Source organism: Trichechus manatus, unplaced genomic scaffold, assembly GCF_000243295.1.
Source record: "Trichechus manatus latirostris isolate Lorelei unplaced genomic scaffold, TriManLat1.0 scaffold00186, whole genome shotgun sequence".
Lineage (NCBI taxonomy): Eukaryota > Metazoa > Chordata > Mammalia > Sirenia > Trichechidae > Trichechus > Trichechus manatus.
This window is the reverse complement of record NW_004444122.1, coordinates 142,206-165,271: the sequence shown is the minus strand read 5'-3', so window position 1 is coordinate 165,271 and position 23,066 is coordinate 142,206. Positions and strand designations below refer to the sequence as shown.

Here is a 23,066-nt window from a genome sequence, read left to right as displayed (position 1 = left end):
GTTTTTTTGTTAAAAATATTACTGTGCCCTTGTATGTGGCGAATTATCCTTAGATGATCCTTAGGTTATTATTTTTTTAATGGTATTCTTGAATTGTGTCAATATTCAGCAGGAACTCTTTGGAAGCAAAGAGTAGTCAGGGTTTGGTACACACTGATTTGAGACATGGATAAAATGAATCTTATTCAATGCAGAAATAGGATTGACCACTTCTTTTAGGTGTTATAAATGCTACTGATAGTGTGTATTAAGGAAGAGTTTACTTATGTCACTTTTTATGTAGGTACTGGAATTACTTCTGTCTTGTGTTTATACAGCCAGTAAACATTTGTGTAGCAATTATGTGCTTGTAGAAAATGCATTTTCTTTTGGCTGCAAAAACTTCCCTCCTTCCCACCTGATGAGACTCCTCCAAAAGGAAGAGTGGGGTGCTAAAAGGAAAGGTGGTGATTGGATAATGGGTAACTCATGTCCATGACATATATATCCTTTTCCTAAAACAAGCCCCACTTCACCTTTAGCATTTCTGAAATGTAAGGATCAAGTATGGTGTTAACTCATTAATAGATTACCAGACTTTGAGTAGATCCTGGAGAAATAAAAATGTAAATGACAACCTGGATCTTCTAATTATGTTAAATCAGTAAATGCTTATTTAAAGCTCACTAACAGCCTATGATATGCAGATGACACAACTTGCTTGCCTAGTAGCAAGTCACTAGGGAGTACAGGGGTGCTGACCATACTGGGTCACACTGTCAGAGAGGGTGACACCAAAATGACTGTCTATAAAAATTTTGTGTAGTGTTTCAGCAGAAATTTATTATTTTTTATAAAAATATCTCTATAGTTAGTTATAGCAACAAAACTTTTTTTCGTAAGCCCAGTTTATATGTATCAATATACCTACAAGGCTAAAACTTTATGCTGATTTACTTCTTGAACCTTTTAATGCTCTCCAGTCAGAGCTGTCATTTATTACCCAATTACATTGACACTTCGAATCACATGACTTCATCTGCATGAGCTACCAGCATGGGCGGTTGTTTTTGTTGCTGCTGGTGTTTTTATAGTTGCTGATTTTGTCAGATTTTCTGGTGATTAAGCTACAGTATTGTAATTAGCATGGGGGGGGTGACACCATGAGTTACTGCACTGGGTAACACTAACCCTAATGACACCACTATGCTTGTCAAAAATGAACACGACTTGATGCACTTACTGATGAAGGTCAGACTATAGCCTTCAGTATGGATTATACCTGAATGGGAAGAAAACGAAAATACTCATAACTGGACTGATAAATAGCATGATGATAAATGAAGAAACAGAAGTTGTCAATGATTTAATTCTACTTGGACCAACAATCAACATCCATGGAAGAAGCAGTCAAGAAATCAAATGATGTATAACATTGGGCAAATCTGCAAAAGACCTCTTTAAAGTTTTAAAAAGCAAAGACGTCATTTTGATAACTAAAGTGTGCCTGACCAAGCCATGGTCTTTTCAGTACTTCATATGTATGTGAATGCTAGACAATGAAAAAGGAAAACAGAAGAAGAATTGATGCATTTGAATTGTGGTGTTGGTGAAGAATACTGATTGTATCTTCGACTGCCAGAAGAATAGACAAATCAGTCTTAGAAGAAATACAACCAGAATGCTCCTTAAAGAAGTGAGGATGGCAAGAAATTCAGCTTGCTTACTTTGGATACATTATCAGGAGAGACCAATTGCTAAAAAAGGACGCATGTTTGATAAAGGAGAGGATCAGTGAAAACGAGGAAAACCCTCAATGAGATGGTTTGACACAATAGCCACAACAATGGACTCAAACACACCAATGATCATAAAGACGGCACAGGACTGGGTAGTGTTTTGTTCTCTTATACGTAAGGGTGCCATGATTTGGAGTAACAGCAACTAACAACAAAATATACAAGGTACTACCCAGTGGGAGATTCAAAGAATTAAAGACAGATATCTGTGTTTCAGGGACATAGGAGAATATACGAAGATTTTTTTAAAAAAATCCAATGATTTTTTTTCTTTAATTGTGGTAAAATACGTATATAACAAATCATTTCCCATTTTAACCATTTTTAAGTGTACAATTCAGTGACATTAATTATATTCACTGTGTTGCTCAGCCATCACCACTATTCATTTTCAAATGCTTTTTATCTTCCTAAAAAGAAACTCAGTTCCCCTTGAGTAATAACTCCCCGTTTTCCCCTACTCCTGCCCTTGGTAACCACTAATGAGCTTCTGTCTCTTCGCATTTGCCTATTCAAAGTATTTCATAAGTGGGGGTCATACAGTATTTGCCCTTTCATGTCTGACTGACTTTGCTCAGGAAGATGTTTTCAAGGTTCATCCACGTTGTAGCATGTATCAGAACTTCATTTCTCTTTACGGCTAAGTAAGAATCCATTGTATCTACACAGTACAGTTTGTTTATTCATTCATTTGTTGCCGGGCATGAGTTATTTCCATCTTTCAATTATTGTGAATAATGTTGCAGTGTACATTGGTGTACAAGTATCTATTACCTTGCTTTCAATTTTTAAAAAAATTTATGTATTTTGTTCTTGAGAATATACACAGCAAAACATACACCAATTCAACAGTTTCTGCATATACAATTTAGTGACATTGATTAAATTCTTTGAGTTGTGCAACCATTCTCACCTTCCTGTTCTGAATTGTTCCTCCTCCATTAGCATAAACTCACGCCCCCTAAGGTTCCTATCTAATCTTTCAGGTTGCTGTTGTCCATTTGATCCCATTTCTTTCAGTTCTTTTGAGTATTTATTTAGCAGTGGAATGGCTGAGTCATATTGTAATTCTCTGTTTATCTTTTTGAGGAATTGCCTTACTGTTGTCCACAGCAGCTGCACCATTTTACATTCCCACCAACATTTGTTACTTTCTGTTTTTCTGATATTAGCCATCCCAGTGGGTGTGAAAGGTGACAAACTGTTTGTACTTGCCTGCCAACTGAAAGATTGGTGGTTTGAACCCATCCAGCGGCATTATGGAAGAAAAGTCCTGGTGATCTGCTTCTGTAAAGATTATAGCCAAGAAAACCCTACTGAGTTCAGTGCTGCTCTGTAACACATGGGGTCACCATGAGTCAGGGAGCTGACTTGATGGCAGCGAACAACAACAGTGGGTGTGAGGTGGTATCTCATTGTGGTTTTGAATTACATTTCCCTAATGATTAATAGAAGAAATGCCTGGCAGTATGATTCTAAAAATCAGCAGATGAAAACCCTATAGAGCACAGTGGTCTGATCCACAACCAATCATGGGGTGGTGTAGGACCGGACAGCGTTTCGTTCAGTTGTGCATGGAGTTGTCATGCGTTGGAGGGCGACTCGCAGACTACAGCAGTGGTTAATGATGTTGAGCATCATTTCATGTGCTTGTTTGTCATTTCTTATATCTTCTTTGGAGAAATGTCTGTCTATTCAAATCCTTTGCTCATTTTTTGATTGGGTTGTTTGTCTTTTTGTTGCTAAGTTGTAGGAGTTCTTTATATATTCTGGATGTTAAACCCTTAGCAGATACATGGTTAGCAAATGTTTTCTCGCATTCTGTGGGTTGTCTCTGCACTTTCTTGATAAAGTCCTTTGCACAGAGGTTTTTATTTTGTCTCATTGCTCAAGCTTTTGATGTGTCTAAGAATCCATTGTCGAAAACTAGGTCTCAAAGCATTATACCTCTATGTTTTCTTCTAAGAGTTTTATGGTTTTAATTCTTATATTTAGGTCATCGATCCATTTTTAGTTAATTTTTGTATATGGAGTGAGGTATGGGTCCAACTTCACTCTTTTACATATGGAGACCCAGCTGTCCCAGCACTATTTATTGAAGAGACTATTCTTTCCCCATTGTTGAAACCCTTGTCGAAAATCAGTTGACCATAGAACTATAGGTTTATTTCTGGACTTTCAATTCTTATTTCATTGGTCTATATGTCTGTGTTTATACCAGTACCACACTGACTTGATTTCTCTAGCTTTATAGTATGTTTTGAAATCAGAGAGTTTGAGTTCTCCTACTTTGATTTGAGAATTGGCTTTTCCATTTTCAGGAAAAAAAGGCTGTTAGAATTTATATAAAGTTTTTGGTAAACTTTGGGTAGAACTGACACCTTAAAAATATTAAGTCTTCTACTCCATGAGCAGAGCCCTAGTAGCGTAGTGGTTGAGAGCTCGGCTGCTAACCAAAAGATCAGCAGTTCAGATCCACCAGCTGCTCCTTGGAAACCCTGTGGGGCAGTTCTACTCTGTCCTGTAGGGTCGCTATGAGTCGGAACTGACTCAGCAGCACCTAACAACAAGAACAGTCCATGAACACGGGATAGCTTTACATTTATTTAAGTCTTCTTTAATTTGTTTCAGCAATGATTTGTAGTTTTCAGCGAACACTTTAGGTTTTATTACCTCCCATTAAAATTTCAATTTGGAAGGTCCCAGAGTTTGGAACAAGCAAGTAGGATAGACACTGGCGTGAATTTTCCAGGATAAGGGAGCCGTCCTTTTATTAAATCATTTTCACTATATTTTATTATTAGTGATAATGGTCTACAGTAGAATTTTTGTAGTTCCTTATTTCTCTGCAAAGTAGTTTGGTTTAGTCAATAAGAAGAGACATTTGCTTGGCCAGAATGGAAGATTTGCATTCCAGGGAAAAATATGGCATTTTGAAGGGTAGGCAGCAGAAGGAATCTCAGGTAGGGGAAAGGCTTGGGCAAAGCCCTAGAGGGAAAAAAAGTTTGTGATGGACTCAGTGTTCACATAGATCTAATCAGTGGTCTAAGCTTAGTACTTTCAAGATTACTTACATTCCTTTTAAAATGATCATTAACATTAAAAGAGGGATTAGGATTATTTTGTTTGAGAAAGGATTAAAAGGTTGAAGAATCTTGATCTAAATAATGATTTCCTAACTGGAGATCTAGGAAATCCCCAGACGTTGTTTTTAGTTCAGAGAACACTCCTTGGGCCTAGAAAGAGGAATTGAGGAGTTCCAGAGAGGGGATCCATGGTCAGAGCCATTGATGCTCACAATTGAATAGACAACATTTTAAACCATAAAATACTAGGCAAATGTTCATTTTATGGCTAGGGTAAAACTGGTGCCATCGTCAGAGGAAAACTTTTGACTGTATAACATGATGGTAGAGAAATTTTCAGATGCACAAAACACTTGAATGCTGTTTAAGTAGACTTTGATTCTCTAGCCCCCATTTTCAGGAATATTTGGGGCTAAATCCTTAGTTTCTGACATGTGCTGGTCTTAAAGTATTCTAAGAACCATTATTAAACCATTTTTATTGTAAAACATTTTATTAGAGCCCCAACATTAGGATTTTTTAATCACCCATAGTGCTGTAACCCTAACAGCTGTTTGCGTTTTTTGTACGTTATCTTCCAGTCTTCACTTTTATGCATACTTACTTAGTAATGGTACTTTAAGTAAAGAGGAGTACTAAGATACAGAATTTTTTATGATTTCTTTTGTTTTTAAGGTATGTTTTGGGTGGAGGTGCATTATGTATGGAACTTCTCACAAAACAGGTAACTGTTTTCTTATAGTACTGATTTTTCTACCTCAGTAGAGTGTTTTTATTATGTAATTAGATGCTGAGTGGAAAAGCTGTTATATAATAGCACTTACTTAAACATTTTACTTTTTAATAGCACCCACTTTTAAAAAGGAAAAAGCCATTTAAGGTAAACCAGAAAATGTCATTGTATTTGGTGCTTAATCTATGCTAGGATACACATTAAGAGTAAAGTTTATTTAAGATTATAATTTATTTGTGTTAGGCAGTTAGAATTTAAGTTTGCTTTTTTTATTTTTTTGTAGGATTTTGGAAATGTGGCCAACTTTACTTTTTCCTCTTAACTACACACTTCCTAACATTAATTTGCTTTTGTGAAGTTGATATATGCCATTTGTTAAACTTTCATAAGTGGGCATCAGGAATACCACAGTGTTCTTAGAGAAGTATTTTCTTCTTCTCGTAGGGCTGGAGCAGTGCCTACTCAATAGAATCTGTCATCATGCAAATCAATGCCACCTTAGTCAAAGGCAAAGCCAGAGTGCAGTTTGGAGCAAATAAGGTAATTTTATTAAGAATTGCACATTGAATATACGATGTTACCTTATGAGGCTTCTTCTTATCTTGACTTAATTATTTTTGAAACAATTTATTTCATTTTCATGTGGTTTGTTTTCTTAAAAGAATAAAACCTTTTATAGAAGTGATCCGTAGAAAATATAGAATATCAAGAAAATTAAAGATATCCGTTACTAATCACGTAATTATTTTGATACCTCTTCTTTTAGTCTTTTTGGTATTTATTATAGGTACAGTAAACCAAAAAACCAAACCTGTTGCCATCTAGTCGATTCTGACTCATAGAGACCCTAGAGGACAGAGCAGAACTGCCCCGTAGGGTTTCCAAGGAGTGGCTGGTGGAATCAAACTGTCAACCTTTTGGTTAGCAGCTGAGCTCTTAACCACTGTGCCACCAGGGCTTCATTATAGATATACATGTGTATAATTTTAAATTTATTATTAATATATATATCCCAATAAGTAGAAAAATCATGTGTACTTCAAAGTTTCCCAAAACTGAGATTATGTTATAATAGTTAATTCCTATTCAGCACTGATGTGCTAGGCTGTAGTCTAAACTCATTACTTGTATATACTCTTTAAATCCTCTTAATAACCTAAAAGGTACGTACTATTATTGTCCTTGGAGCCCTGGTACCACAGTGGTTAAGAGCCTGGTTGCTAACCAAAAGGCTGGCAGTTTGAATCCACCAGCTGCTTCTTGGAAACCTAATGGGACAGTTCTACTCTGTTCTATAGAGTCACTATGAGTCTGAATCGACTAGACGGCAGTGAATTTTTTTTTTTTTTTTTTTTAATTGTTGTCTTCATTTTGTAGATGAGGAAACTGAAGCACACATAGTTTAGGTAGCTTGCCTAAGATGACAGGTGTCAGAGCAAGGACTGGAACCAGACAGTCTGGCTTTCTTCCCACCTTTTAACCACTGAGTTCTGTTCTTTATTCATGTGCTATCTCAAAAACATCTTTCCATGACTAATTGTAGTTATCTATAAATAAACATTTAAATGGGGCAAGAAGTACTCTGAAGTTGATGTGTTTTGGAACAATATTTGTGTGATGAAAATTATCCTAATTTTTTTAAAATTTAGATGTTCCTAAAGTTTTTGTGAATTTAGTGTTGAATGTCTTATTCATATAGTTTTAAATCTAACTATGTATTTATACCCACATTGCTGGAACACAGTAAAGGTAGCCATCAACTGTGAAATATGGAGATAGGGTCAAACTGATAGAGCTGAGGAATCCGCAGCTCTGCTCAGGCAAGAGTCACTGGAGAGGTGAGGTACAAGTACAATCTTGCCATTAGCTCCCCGAGGCCCCGAGCCAGCAGGAGCTGACAGTAAGCCATGAGACGGAAGGATGCTGGCCAAGCCTGTTTTCTGCTCAGTTAACAGAATACAGCCTGTAACATTAGCTCTAGGCCACAATAGTGAGAAAGCCTTCCAAAGCAGAGGTCTGCTATCATGGGTTTTAACAGGAATTTAGGGATTAGAGGCAAAATAGTGCCCCAACAAGCTTCCATTCCCTACTCCACCCCACTCCAGTATGACTCACATTAACTGATAACATCCAAACAAGGTACCAGGGGTTAGGACTTGAACATATCTTTTTGGGAGACACAATTGAACCTATAACATGTGGTTAAAAAATCAAATGAAGATTTAAAAATACTAAGAACTGAATGACAGTGAAAATACTATATGTCAATATCTATGGAATATTTATGGAACTAATCCAGCTGAAGGAAGAAAACCGCAGATTTTGTAAGGTAGAATAAAGGCAGATGTCATTCTCTGAGCCTAATTAAATAAAACTATAAGTTAATAACATAATCAGAAAACAAATACTCCTTTGTGGAACTTTAAAACTCAAACAGCCCTGAGGTTATTTGGTACCTAAGTGGACTTAAAATAAAAATTTCAGAATATTAAAATAGCAACAATGAAATCACTACATATCAGAAACGAGAGATCCTTAGGTCGTTAAAAAAAAATAATGAAAATGAATCAAGCCTCTAACTCAGTGTTAGAAAGGACTAATAAACTGAAGGAAAGCAGAAGGAGTAAGTTAATAAAGATAAAAGCAGAAATCAGTGAGTTAGAAAATAAAGGGCTAACTCCCTGTTACTGTAAAGCCTTTGCTGTAACATTCCCCTTAAACTGGAATTTGAATATTATGCCATTGACAGTTGAGAGTGGGGAAGTCTAAAGTTCTCATTTTCTCCTTGTGACTTGGGTGGGTAGACACTAAAGTTAGGTGGTGACTGCTTCATGAGTGTTTGGGAAATTCATTGTGTGTGTTTTGTTATGTACAGTCTGTTCTGTTATCTGTTTCTATCCTTTTTGTGAAAATACAGACTGGTGAACACTTTTCCATTAACTTTTAGATAACACTAATGTACATTTTATACATTTTAGTTTTTTAAGATGCATTATGGCAGGGTTTTAATATTTTTAATGAGTTCTTAGAAATTGAAAAGGACTCTGCTGTAGAAAAATGGGAAAAGGATATAAAAAGTCTATTTACTGAAATAGAAATAAGTAGCTCATGAGCGTACTGAGACATACTCAACCTCACTCATAATAGAAATGCAAATCAAAACTACACCGAGAATTCATCTTTTGCATATCAGCCTATCATATTGTCAAAAATAATAAAGGTTTGATAAAGTACTCTGTTGGCAAGGCTGTGTGGAGGCATACATGGCCGGTGGACCAGCAGATTTGTACAATTCTACAGACAGCAATTTAGCAATGTCTCACAATCATAAAGGCATGTATGTCTTTTGATCCGGCAAATTTTTACCAGCACTTTGCAAATATATGTCCAGGATTATTCACTGCAACTTGGTAACAGTAGAATATTGAAAACAACCCCAATGCCTAGCAAATGGAGATTGATTAAATGATAGAATATCCATACAATGGAACATTTTACTGTTTTTAAAAAGAGAAAAGTAAATTTTCTGTGTGCTGATAAGGAAGGAACTCCAAGAGATGCTAAGTGAAAAAAGGGGCAAAAAGGTATCTATAGCATACTGTAGCCCTTGCAGCATAGTGGTTAAGAGCTCAGCTGCTAACCAAAAGGTCGATAATTCAAATCCACCAGCCACTGCTTGGAAACCCTATGGGGCAGTTCTGCCCTTTCCTGTAGGGTCACTGTGAGTCAGAACTGACTTAACGACACCTAACAACAAGATAGCATACTACCATTTGTGAGGGGTACTGGGGGCAGTGGCTAATGACAACAGGCAGTACGTGAATTTGCTCGTATAATCTTTAAGAATGCATATACAAGAAACTAATAACAGTGGGTAACTTGGTTGGGGGAAGAGAAATGGATGAGGGGGGAAACTAGGTGGTTGGGGGACACATAGAAAGGAGAGTTTTCACTTAGAATGTTTTTATACATTTTTGATTCTTGTGCTGTGTGAATTTATTATTCAGAAAAATTCTGTGACATAATATAGTAGATAGATGTGTACCACTATGGAGACTATTCACAATATATTAAGTGTAAGTTAAGATGTATGTTAGTTGTACTTAAGGTAACAAAATCAACCCTAAATTTGGTCCCTTAAAACAGGCACTATATTTTTACCAAGAGAGGACTCCTTTTGTTGTTGTTAGGTGTTGTGGAGTTGGTTCCAACTTACAGTGTCCTTATGTACAACAGAATGAAACACTGCCCATTCCAGAGCTATCCTCACAATCGTTGCTACGTTTGAGCCCATTGTTGCACCACTGTGTCAGTCCATCTCTCTGAGGGTCTTCTTCTTTTTCACTGACCTACTTTACCAAGCATCATATCCTTTTCCAGGAACTGGTCCTGCCTGATAACATGTCAGTGAGTAAGTGAGACAAAATCTGGCCATTCTCGCTTTTAAGGAGCATTCTTGCTGTACTTCTTCTGAAACAGATTTATTCATTCTTCTGGCAGTCTATGGTATATTCAGTATTCTTCGCCAACACCGTAATTCAGAGGCATCAATTCTTGTTCTGTCTTCATTACTCATTATCCATTTGTGCATGCATTTGAGGCAATGGAAAGTACCATGGCTTGGGTCAGACACATCTTAGCCCTCAAGTGGCATCTTTGCTTTTTAACACTTTAAAGAGGTCTTCAGCAGATTTTCCCAGTGCAGTGCATCATTTGATTTCTTGACTTCTGTTTCCATGGGCATTGATTGTGGATTCAAGTAAAATGAAATCCTTGACTTCAATCTTTTCTCCGTTTATCAGGATATTGCTTATTTGTCCAGGCGTGAGGACTTTTGTTTTCTTTATTTTGAGGTGTAACCCATATCGAAGGCTGTATTCTTTGATCTTCATTATTAAGTGCTTCAACTCCACTTTGTTTTCAGCAAGCAAGGCTGCGTCATCTGCATATCATAGGTTGTTAATGAGACTTCCTCCAATTCTGGTGCCATGTTCTTCTTCATATAGTCCAACTTCTCAGATTATATGCTAAGAATACAGATTGAATAAGTATGGTGAAAGGATACAACCCTGATGCACACCTTAACCTGATTTGTAAACCATGCAATATATTTTTGTTCTGTTTGAACGGCTGCCTCTTGGTCTATCTATAGGCTCCTCATGAGCACAGTTAAGTGTTCTGGAATTCCCTTTCTTTGCAACGTTATTCATAATTTGTTATGATCCACACGGTCGAATGCCTGTGCATAGTCAGTAAACACAGGGAAATATCTTTCTGGTATTCTCTGCTTTCAGCCAAGATCCATCTGACATCAGCAGTGATATCCCTTGTTCTATGTCCTCTTCTGAATCCTGCTTGAATTTCTGGTAGTTTCCCGTCTATGTACTGCTGCAACTGTTTTTTAATTATGTTCAGCAAAATTTTACTTGTGTGTGATATTAATGACATTGTTCGATAATTTCTGCGTTGTGTTGGATCACCTTTCTTTGGAATGGGCTCATATATGGATCTTTTCCAGTCGGTTGGCAAGGTAGCTGTCTTCAAAATTTCTTGGCATGGATGAATGAGCGGTTTCAGTGCTGCATCCCATTGTTGAAGCATCTCAATTGGTATTCTATCAATTCCTGGAGCATTATTTTTCACCAATGCCTTCAGTGCAGCTTGAACTTCTTCCTTCAGTCGATTGGTTATTGATCATATGCTGCCTTATGAAATGGTTGAACATTGATCAGTTCTTTTTGGTAAGTGACTCTGTGTATTTCTTCCATCTTCTTTTGATGCTTTTTGCATCACTCAACATTTTGCTTATACAATCCTTCAGTATTGTAACTCGAGGCTTGAATTTTTTCTTCAGTTCTTTCAGCTTGAGAAATTCTTTTTCTTCCCTTTTTGTTTTCTAACTCCATGTCTTTGCACATTTCATTGTAATACTTCATTTTGTCTTCTTGATCTGCCCTTTGAAATCTGTTCAGCTCTTTTACTTCAGAGTCCTTCTGTTCACTTTAGCTGCTCTAAGTTCAAAAGCAAGTTTCAGATTCTCTTCAGACAATCATTTTGGTCTTTTCTTTTTTTCCTGTCTTTTTAAATACTTCTTGCTTTCTTCATGTATGATATCCTTGATGTCGTTCCACAAGTCATCTGGTCTTTTGTCATTAGTGTTCAATGCATCAAATCTGTTCTTGAGATGGTCTCTAAATTCAGGTGGGATATACTCAATGTTGTACTTTGGCTCTTGTGGATTTATTTTAATTTTCTTCACCTTCAACTTGAACTTGCATATGAGCAGTTGATGGTCTGTTCCATAGTTGGCCACTGGTCTTGTTCTGATTGGTAGTGAGTTTCTCCATAGTGTCTTTCCACAGATGTAGTCAGTTTGATTCTTGTGTATTCCATCTGGTGATGTCCACATGTATAGTCACCTTTTATGTTGTTTAAAACGAATGAATAAGTTGATGAAATCGCAAAATTCTATCATGTGATTTCCGGTGTACTTTCCATCACCAAGGCCACATTTTCTAACTACTGATCTTCTTTGTTTCTGACTTTTGCATTCCAGTCGTCAGTAATTATCAATGCATCTTGAATGCATGTGTGATCAATTTCAGACCACAGAAGTTGGTAAAAATCTTCAGTTTCTTCAACTTTGGCATTAGTGAGTGGTTGGTACATAAATTTGAATAATTGTCCTATTAACTGTTCTTCCTTGTAGGTGTATGGATATTATCTTGTATTTGACTGCATTGTGCTTCAGGATAGATCTTGAAATGTTCTTTTTGACAATGAATGAGTTGCCATTCCTGTTCAGTTTGTCATTCCCGGTATAGTAGACCATATGGTTGTCTGATTCAAAATGACCGATACCAGTCCATTTCACCTCAGTAATGCCTAAGATATTGATCTTCAAGCATTCCATTTCATTTTTTAAAACTTCCAGTTTTCCTTGATTCATACTTAGTACCTTCCACATTCTGATTATGTGGAGATAAAGGAAAGGACTCCTTTAGTAATGGAGTAATGGCTTGGTGCCAATTACAGTCATTGTTTAGATTTCTAACTCCAAATGTCACTTGTATGTGTAGTTCTTAAAGCTTAACGTTTTCTTATCTGAAGGCAGTATTTCATAGGTTTTTTTTTGGCAGAAGATATAAGGAAAAGAGACTTGCATTTTATTAAGTTTAAATACCATCATTCAACTTGATTCAGGGGTGTGGAGACGGCCACTAGAACTATAAAGCTTTGTACTTGTCTAGTGATAAGACCTATAAAAATGAACTTGGAAGCTTATAGGTTTTTATTGGGGTGCAATTTTTTATTTTTATAAAATGGTAGTGGTAATGAAATTGAAAATTAAGTGTATTAAATTAAAAAGTTTTTCAAAATAGAAATATAATTCAATTTTCTGTGCTTTTTTTAATTAAGCACGGTGGTGATAACATCAATACATTTATTGATTTAAAATGTGTAATTCTCTTTCAGAATCAATATAATCTAGCAAGAGCCCAACAATCCTATAATTCCATCGTACAGATACATGAGAAAAATGGTACGTTTAATTCAACAAAGTATTTATTGCCATTTGTGAAGTTTTATGTTTGTGTTATTGATACTTATTCATGTTGGATCTTTCTATTGTTGCTTTAATTTCTTATAAAATACTTTTACCATAGCAAAAATTTTAACTTGATGATACAGATAAACATGCTATTCTTCATTTGATATCTTTGTATCCTAAACACTTGGCCTAGCCATCTCTGAGTCTGACTCAAGATATTTGAGTAGTTGATTGAATGAATCACTTTATTCACTTGAAGTGTGGTATTAGTATAGGAATTTAGATAAAGGCAACTGTTTGTAGGTGGAGTTCTCGTGGAGTAAATACAGTCAGGACCATGAACCAGCTGTTTCTGAAATACCTTTACTTAATGTTTTCTCCATGCTTATACACTTTATCTATTCAAGTAAGGATAGTTCTAATTTCAGTATACACTTAAGAGTATTTGAGTTGTAAATTAAAAAAAAAAAAAAAATCCTTTCTTAAAAGATCTTTAATAAACTTTATTGTCCTTACTTTAAATTTTGCCTGTATTCATTATGCACATTTTTTGAGTTTTTGTTTCTGACAGTGAGTAAGAAAACTAGACTTGGAATCAAAAGACTTATTTTCAAGTGTCATTTGTGTCACTCACTAGCTCTGTGGCCCTGAGCAATCCCATCACCTCTCTTAGCCTCATTTACCGCATCTCTAAAATTGGCATAGTATTTGTCTTGCCAAACTTGTGAGGAAAAAACCAGAGTAGTGTGTGTGTATGAGCAGCAGTTTATAACTAAGTGTGTTGTTTAATAAGATACTCTCGTAACGATGATATTGAAGCTTATGTCTTTTTCTGTAGAATAAACAACTTAAGAAGAAAGGATTTCTTAAGAGAGTATTAACAATAAAGTGTTCTTTACTTTGCTAGAAATGTGGCAGGTTGTGCCTTAAGATTTGTGTTTTACACTCACTTTTAATAACAAAGCAAACTTGTCACTTTTTCGGTGACTGCTACTTCAGCAAAAGAACAGTATTGAAACGAAATTTTGAAGCTAAAGAGGGAAATGATAAAACTTGAGCATAAGCCTGGGTTTTCTTAATAGTGACCATTTTTGGTGCATTAAATTAGTAGCCAAAGAAGCCTGTGTACTGCTTCATAACAACATAGATGTTCCACAAATCTCTGTGTACTCATACTGCTCAAATGGTGACTTCATACCAAATAGTCATTCTCAAGACTGGGAATCACTTTTTTCTTACCTTTCCCTTATTTATTTATTTTTAATTAAGGCATACATTATAATTACTGTTCAAAAATGTTTATGGAAAGTGCTGTATTTGAGAATGTGTGAATGTGTGTAAGCTTATCTGTGGTGGAAAGAGCAATAGAGTAAGGAGAGATGGATTCTAGTTTGGCTTCTGCTACTAACTCTGATCTTAGACATAGTCACTTAGTCACTGCACTTGCTGAGATGGCCTCCTTATTGGTGAAATGACATCTTTGCACTGGACAACAATCTAAGTTCTTCTTATTCTAAAATGCCAGGATTGCGTTTGTGGGATAGTTATTTTGTGGACTGACATTAAACACACAGACACACACACAGACACACACACACAGTTTTAGGAGGTTTACTTTCAAATACAAAACTGAAATGGAATAAAGCCTAGCTGGTAGTCTAATATTCCAGTGTCATCTTTAGCTAGGAATGGCATTAATAATAGAGATCATATGTTCAAAACTCATGTACAGTTTATTCATAGAAAGTAACTTTATACTGTGAACATACCAAAATGCTGTTACCAACCCAAGCATAAGTTTAATTTTTGCAATAGGTTTAAATTCCAAAATTATGAGTAGAGAATGTAGCCAACCTTAACAAATGCCAGTTCTGGTAGTTGGTTTAAGAATTAAATTATTCTAACTTTTTTTCTCTATTTTAGGCTGGTACACTCCTCCAAAGGAAGATGGCTAAATGTGTTGACGGCCGTATGTTTGGACCAATGTTGCTTTAAAGAAAATCTTCCCAACATGCAGACACAAGCTTTGAGTGCCCCTATAACAGCAGTACCGAAGACGTTAGCTAATAGATATTTTAGTGGATAATCTGTCAACTGACATCCAGTATAAGTTACAGCCTTTTCATTTGGCTCATCTTAGGTATCTTGGACTGAACAGTGGGGCCTTTACTGTATTTTTCCTGATAAATACATATATTGGCCACTCCTTATCATCTCTTTTTCTTGATAAGTGAAACCTTGGAAGCAGGCAAGTCACCATCAGGTTGCTAAAGTTGTGACCCATCCTGGGTAATCTTCCTGGAGCCTGTGGATTATGATGACTTGCAATACATTGTTTCATTTCAAGCCAGTAAAAGTTTAATTGTTGTTTAATATTGGTTTAGAAAATTTAAGGTCTTCTAAATCGCAGTAGCTTTTTCAGGTCTAAAATCATTTTGTGATATTGCCAAAATAATGGCAGGAAACCTACTCATTAAATTGTTAAACTTTTTTATGGCTGTGTGAAGATAGGAACTGTTTCCTGATGATATATGCTTAATTGGGTTGTATTTTTTAGGTAAAGCAAAACAAGGCTGTGCCAATGAAGGCTTTTAAGTAGTAATTTCCACTGGGCATCAAAGTCTTGCTGGGCTGAATTTGCTTCTTGTTGGTTCAGTATTCCTTAAGAAGAAGAGCCACAGTATAGAGCTTGAAGTTATTTAAAATACTAAGTCATTTTACGTTTCCATTTTATTAACGGGATGTTGCAATCATTTGTAAACTAATAAACTTATAAAGTGATTGGCACAAAAACAGATTACTTGAGCAAAAGCTGCAGAGTTAAGTCCAAAAAGATCTTCCCTAGTTTGGAAACTCTTATTTGTTGCCATAGTCATAACATTGGCTTTTACGTTAAAAGACTAATAGGAACTCTACGTATGTCAATTCCTTTGTGAAACCTGACTCAAATAATCAATGTACGCTCCATTTTATTGCCTTACCTGAATCAGTCCTGTTTGGTTGGTAATAGATTTTTTATACACCCAAGTTCGATTTAAAAGTAAATTCTAGATGTTAAGCACTTTTAAAAAAGACACCGGAAGCACATTTTTCTGCACAAACCAGTTACAGAGTTCAGAAGTGTTTTCTTATACATTTGCTCTGAGATTCAGTTTTTAACTTTGTGAACCACATCAGAGACACTTGGCACTTCTGCATTATTTGTGCATGTTTTATTTCTTTTGATTCTATTTTGGTTAAGAGGACAGTAGATAAAGATTTTCTGGCTTTCTGGTTCACTTGGTTACATTTGTATAAAGTTCTGATAGCCAGTTGCTCAGATAAGAAGTGACAAGGTAGAACTCTTTAAAGCATTAAAGTTCCTTAAACCTAAGGCTAAATCTTGAATACATTATTGAATTCTTTAATATCCTGATGGCTAGCAGATTGACAGCTGCACATTTGGCATGCTTTGTTTTTTTGGATTTTATTTTTCATTGCAGATTTATTTGGCAATGTACAGTAAATTTTGTAAACTTGCATCAAGTTTATGAATAAAGAACCATTTAAAAAATTACTTTGTCATTTTTCCCTTATAAGACATACTCTTTGCTTCAGGTGTCCATTGGCTCTATTTAGTTTCTGGAATAGGATCATTTAAGGTGAGTTGGGATGAGGAGAGGTGTCTTAGGCTGTTTTCTCTATAGGAGCTAAACCAGTGAACTGTATGTGTGTGTACATGTGGATAGAAAGAAACTGAGATTGATTTATTTCAAGGAAGTGGCTCATGCAGTTGTGGAGGCCGACAAATCTCAAATCCATGGGTCAGGCATCAGGCTGGAGGCTTCTCCTGACTTGTAGTTGCAGAGGCGAACAAACACAAAATTGGCAGGTCAGATGGCAGGCTGCTGGCTCAGAGCTGCAGGAGTTGGCGAATCCCAAAATCTGCAGGTCAGAAGACAGGCTGCTAGCTCACATCCCAAGAACCGGAGGTCAGAGGATGATGAGTCAGATGCATGATCCAGAGAGGGCAAGCTTTGCCAGAACATCTATATATTGGATACAGGCCACACCCCCAAGGAAACTCCCCTTTCAACTGATTGGCTACTCACATCAGATCACAAAATGGAGGATGATTACATAATATCTGCCAAACCACTGAGAATCACAGCCTAGCCAAGTAGACACATAACCTTAACCATTGTAAGAGGTCTGAGAGGAAGAGAGGCAGATTGACTTAAGAAGAGGAAGCTAGAGAATCCAGAAATTGTTTGTACAAACTTGATTTACTCAGGTTTTCCTCAGCCTTTTCCCTTTCCCACACACATTATTTAATATAAACTTAAGTGACTGTTCCTTGTTCCCCACTTTAGCATACCCTTGGCCTCCTTAGCACATGGTATCAGGTCTTGTCACATACAAGAAGTCCAGAGGACATGGTAACTAAAGCTCAAGCAGCAAAAGACAAAATAGATAAATGGGATCTCATAAAAATTCAATACTTTTGTACATCAAAGGACTTTATCAACAAAGTGAAAAGACAGCCTACAGATTGGAAGAAAATTTATGAGAATCATGTAGCAGATAAGGCCTAATATCCAAAAAATACATAAAACTCCTACAACTTAACAACAGAAAGACAACCCAATAAAAAAAATGGGCAAAGGACTTGAACAGGCAGTTCACCAGAGAGTATTTAAATTGCCAACAAGCACATGAAAAGTTGTTCAACATCATTAGCCATTCCAAAAAACCCACTGCCATCGAGTCAATTCGACTCATAGCGACCCCATAGGGTATCCAAGGCTGTAAATATCTGTAGAAGCAGACTGTCACATCTTTCTCCCACAGAAGCTGCTGGTGGTTTTGAACCGCCACCCTTTCAGTTAGCAGTCAGTTGCTTTAACCACTGTGCCAGCAGGGCTCCTTCATTAGCCATTAGGGAGCTGCAAATCCAAACCACAATGAGATATCACCTCACCCTCATTATACTGGCAATTACTAAAAAAATAAAAATAAAAAAACAGAAAACAACAGGTGTTGGTGGGGTTGCAGAGAAACTGGAACCCGCATCCATTGCTAGTGGGAATGTAAAATGGTGCAGCCCCTGTGAAAAACAGTTTGGTGGTTCCTCAGAAAGTTAAACACAGAACTATCATATGACCCACAATCCCAATCCTAGGTATATATACCCAGAAGAAGTGAAGGCAGGAATGTAAACAGAAATCTGCACACGAATGTTCACTGCAGCACTTTCCACAGAAGCCAAAAGGTGGCAACACCTGAAATGTGTATCAACAGATGAATGGATAAACAAAATGTGGTGTATCCATATGATGGAATATAAAGCAACCACGAAGAGAACGAAGCATGGATGAACCTGGAAAGCATTATGCTGATTGAAATAAGTCAGTCACAAAAGGACAAATACTGTATGATTTCATTATATGAAATAAGCAAATACATAGAAACCAAAGATGACTAATGATAACCAGGGATGGGAGGGAGGGGAGAAGGGGGAGTTTTTGTTTGTGGGGGGCATAGAGTTTATGTTAATGGTGGTAGAATGTTTTAGAAAAGGATAGTGATAACAGTGGCACAACATGAAAAATGTAATCAATGTCATTTCATTGTAAATGTGGAAGTTGTATCGGAAAATGTTTTGGTGTGTATATTTTCACCACAAATAAGGTCCAGAGTTAGGACTCCAGGCATGGTATATGTAAGCTCTGATCTGCTTCTTTGAGATTTTTTTCCATGTTGATTTCATCCTTGGACTGAATGTCATGTTTGGATGTGCTTTACTATGTCCAAAGGTAGACAATAGTCATCGTCTTTCAGTATCTCTTTAGAAGGTGTGAAAATCTTTGGATGTCCCACCCCACCAAGCACACTGCCCCTTACTTCTTCTTGGCTAGAACGGGGACCTGTGTCAACTTCTAAACCGATGGCTGGTGAAAAGACTGTGAGACCATCATGATTAGTATGGATTAGTGGTTCTCAAAGTATGATTTGGGGAACCATTCGGAGACCCTTTCAGGGGTTGTACAAAGCCAAAATGGTTTTTTCATAATACTAAAACATTATTTGCCTTTTTCACTCGATTCTCTCACAAATGTGCAGTGAAGTTTTCCAGAAACTATATGACATGTGATGAGGAGTCTCTGGGTGGTACAAATGGTTAAGTGCTGGACTACTAGCTGAAAGGTTGGCGGTTCACCACCTGTCCAGAGGCATCTCAGAAGACAGTCCTGGCAATCTGCTTCAGAAAGGTCACAGCCTTAAAAACCCAATGGAGTTCTCTCTCTCTGTTTTTTTTTGTTTTTTTTTTTGTACTTTTGATGCAGTTTTGCAGAACAAATAGTTTCTCATTAAACAGTTAGTACACATACTGCTTTATGACAATGGTTAACAACTCCACGACATGTCAACACTGTCCCTTCTCAACCTTAGGTTCCCTATTACCAGCTTTCCTGTTCCCTCCTACCTTCTAGTCCTTGTCCCTGGACTGTTGTGCCCCATTAGTCTTGTTTTGTTTTATGGGGCCGTCTAATCTTTGACTGAAGTGTGAATCTTGGGAGTGACTTCATTACTGAGATAAAAGGGTGTCCAGGTGCCATACTCTCGGGGGTTTCTCTAGTCTCTCTCAGGCCAGTAAGTCTGGTCTTTTTTAGTGAATTAGAATTTTGTTCTACATTTTTCTCCAGCTCTGTCTGGGACCCTCTGTTGTGATCCCGGTCCGGTGGAGTTCTGTGTAACACACGGGTTCACCATGAGTCGGAACAGCATGGCTACTAACAACATGCCGAGTGATACTGCGAAAGATTGAATTCAAAAGCAGATGAGAATCCAGCTGTCTTCCATTATCCAGAAATTAGAGATTAGAAGAATTTGTGGGTGGGGGAAATGGTAAATATTGGTGGACATAATGCACGTAAACAGAAGCTCATTGGGGTTATCAACATTTAAGAGTGTAAAGGGATGCTGAGGTCAAATTGAGAACCACGGGTTTAGACCAATGAAGGTTATCCTCAAGAGCTGGGGAACAAATCACGGGTGTTAATAAAGCAGCGCCAGGAGGAATAGATGTTAGGCAAGAAAGCAGCAGTATTTACTGTGCTTAGATTCCTTTTATTTGTGGTTCTCAACTTCAGCGGGTATTAGAATGACCGACCAAAACCCACCAGTTCCCACGAGTCGATTCCGATTCACAGCCACCCTATAGGGTTTCTCTACGGAAGCCGACTGCCACATATTTCTAGGGAGGAGCCATTAGTGGTTTAACCACCGACCTTTTAGGTTAGCAGTTGGTCACTTTAACCACTGTCGCACCAGGGCTCCTTAGAATGACTGAAGAGGTACTTGAAACAGTGTTTCTGATTGAGCAGGCCTGGGGAGAGGTCTGATAACACGTGAAAATTTAAGAAGTTCACAGGTGAATCTGATGCTGTTGAGGAACCAGTGCAGAGTTTGGGGCGTGCTTTCACACACATTATTAGGCCACCTCAGAACGGCAGGTGCCATTTATGCCGTTTTATAGGTTAAGGACATGAGAGCTACAACAGTGATTTATCCAAGTCCACAAGGTGTTGAATAAGGGCCGTGAGAGATGCAGCCATGAACTCAAACCCAAATCTTCACACACTAAATCAGTTAAAGCTGATACTGTCCGTTTAAAAATTGGGCACATGCTGTTTAACAGTCAATAGTGTTTAAAGACCAATACTACCCAGTGCCTGTCTTCAAGGAACTGAAAAGACTAAACGCTGCAAGCGCAGTGAGAAAGGCAGAGAGAAGAGTACGTATTTTCACTGCGACAGAGAAGAAGACGTCCACGAAGGTTCCAACAGTAACCTCCGCGCATGTGCTAGCGCACAAAGACTAACTCCAAAAACCTGACGGCCTGGGGTCACGTGGGCGCCTTGCCGCAGCCCCGCCCACCCGATCGGGCCGGAAGTGACGCGCGCCCCTCCCCACTGCGCGCTGGCTGGGCGGTCTAGTGCCGGCCTAACCAGGTCCCTCCAGGCTGCCGTAGAGCTTGCCACGGGCGGGTTGGTGAGCAATGGAGGTGGTGGGCGGTGGCGACTCCTGCAGCTCTTGCTCCGCAGACCCACGAAGCACCTTCGTGTTAAGTAACCTACCGGAGGTGGTGGAACGCGTACTTACCTTCCTACCTGCCAAGGCGTTGCTGCGGGTGGCCGGGTGAGGACAGAGGAGGCGGGACGCTTACCTCAGGATATGCCGCAGGCATGCCCGCGCCGGCAGGGTGGGCTGAGACTGTCGGGACTCAGGGGTGCACCGCCTCCCCAGCCCTGCCCTGAGGTGACGCCCCCACCCGCTTGATACCCCTACCCAGGGGCTCCCGGGGACTCTTCCCTGAGGGGCGAAGTTTCCCTTAAGATTCCCCCGCGTTTGGCTCTTTCTCCGAACCAGCGCCCCGACTCCTATCTCTCCCGGGAACTTTGGATCTAGCAGGGGGTTTCCGGCTGCTACCTTATGGGTGGGGGTCTGCGAGCACCGGAAGAGGTGGAAATGAACGTTGGTGCGCAACCTTTTGTGCGTTTGCATCCCCAGCGTATGCCGCTTATGGAGGGAGTGTGTGCGCAGAGTGTTGCGGGCCCATCGGAGTGTGACCTGGATCTCTGCGGTCCCGGCGGAGGCCAGCCACCTGGAGGGGCATTGCTTGGTCCGCGTGCTCGCAGAGGAGCTTGAGGCAAGTAAGGAGGGGTGTCGTGCACAGTCAGTTGTAGGGTTGTTGGGACAGCCTTTGGGAACTGTTTTTTAATTCCAACTTTGTTTATGACTTTATTTTTTGTAACGGAGGGAATATTTTTTCATGCCATGAAGAAGACTGTAAACATCAGTTTTGACAGTTGTATGTTGTAAGAATATGCCATGATGATTTATTTGACTCTTTAAATGTTGGAAATTTTAAGTGTCCAGATTTTCAATATTACGATAATGATGTGCAGAACCTTCTCTTCCCCTGCTTCCCTTGAAGCAAGTATTGCCATCGATTTTGCAGGAAAGGCAGCTGGGTCTCTCTTGCTCCGTGTTAGGCAAACAGAAAGCCAAGAACCAAAACTTACACCCAAATATTTCGACTGCCAATCCAGTACTCTTGTGTATTGTATCTCTGGGCCCCAGTTTCAAAAGGGGCAACAATACCTAGTGAGGGGAGTGTAAAAACTTGGGACTGTGGAGTCATGGGGGCAGCCACTTGAGCACAGGTGAGAGTGAGGCTCTGGTATTTCACTGGGGAGTGGGAGTCAGCCATTTGAGACTAAATTGCCAATGTAATGCTTTATAACTCCCTTGTACTTTTAGTGTGTATTCTGTACAACGAAGAACATTTTACATAACCACAATACAACCATCAGAATAGGACATTATGATTGATACATTTCTACCTTCTAATTCTCAGGTTCTGTTCAAGTTTTGCCAGTTGTCCCGGTAATGGCCTTTATAGCAAGTTGATTTTATTTGTCTTATCTCTTTAATTTCCTTTGATCTGGAACAGTTTCTCAGCCTTTCCTTGACTTCTACAAACTTGACAGTTATGAATACTACAGGCCAGTTATTTTGTAGAACATCCATCAATTTGGGTGTGTCTGAGATTCTCATTCTTAGATTTAGATTGTGCATTTTGGGCAGGAATATCGCAGAAATGATGCCGTGTTCTTCTCTTTGCGTCTGTCCGTTGGTATATGATTTCTATTTGTCCCATTATTGGTGTGAATTACTTTTGATTACTTAATTAAGGTAGTGTCTTCCAGGTGTCTCTCCTGTAAAATTACTCTCCACAGCAATAAGTGTTCTGTGGAAAGACACTTGGAAACTATGTAAATAACCTGTTGCATTCTAGTTGATTCTGACTCATAGCTTCCAACTCACAGTGACCCTATAAGACAGAGTAGAACTGCCCCGTAGAGTTTCCA

At 38.3% G+C, this 23,066-nt stretch overlaps 2 protein-coding genes across 3 annotated transcripts in view; both read left to right on the top strand.

Annotated features, from left to right (window-relative positions):
* Positions 1-16,702, top strand: part of UBE2Q2 (ubiquitin conjugating enzyme E2 Q2) — an 85,050-nt gene extending 68,348 nt beyond the window's left edge. The window contains exons 10-13 of the mRNA XM_004387458.2: positions 5,540-5,588; positions 6,042-6,137; positions 13,074-13,140; positions 15,073-16,702. Coding sequence (XP_004387515.1) covers positions 5,540-5,588; positions 6,042-6,137; positions 13,074-13,140; positions 15,073-15,104 — 244 coding nt within the window. The 3' untranslated portion in view covers positions 15,105-16,702. The remainder of the gene's footprint in view (positions 1-5,539; positions 5,589-6,041; positions 6,138-13,073; positions 13,141-15,072) is intronic.
* Positions 16,703-21,084: 4,382 nt separating this feature from the next.
* Positions 21,085-23,066, top strand: part of FBXO22 (F-box protein 22) — a 60,211-nt gene continuing 58,229 nt past the window's right edge. The window contains exons 1-2 of one of the 2 annotated variants that reach the window (XM_004387457.2): positions 21,085-21,330; positions 21,703-21,841. In XM_004387457.2, the coding sequence (XP_004387514.1) occupies positions 21,191-21,330; positions 21,703-21,841 (279 nt within the window). In that variant the 5' untranslated portion in view covers positions 21,085-21,190. The remainder of the gene's footprint in view (positions 21,331-21,702; positions 21,842-23,066) is intronic. The other variant, XM_023741659.1, reaches the window with a different exon arrangement.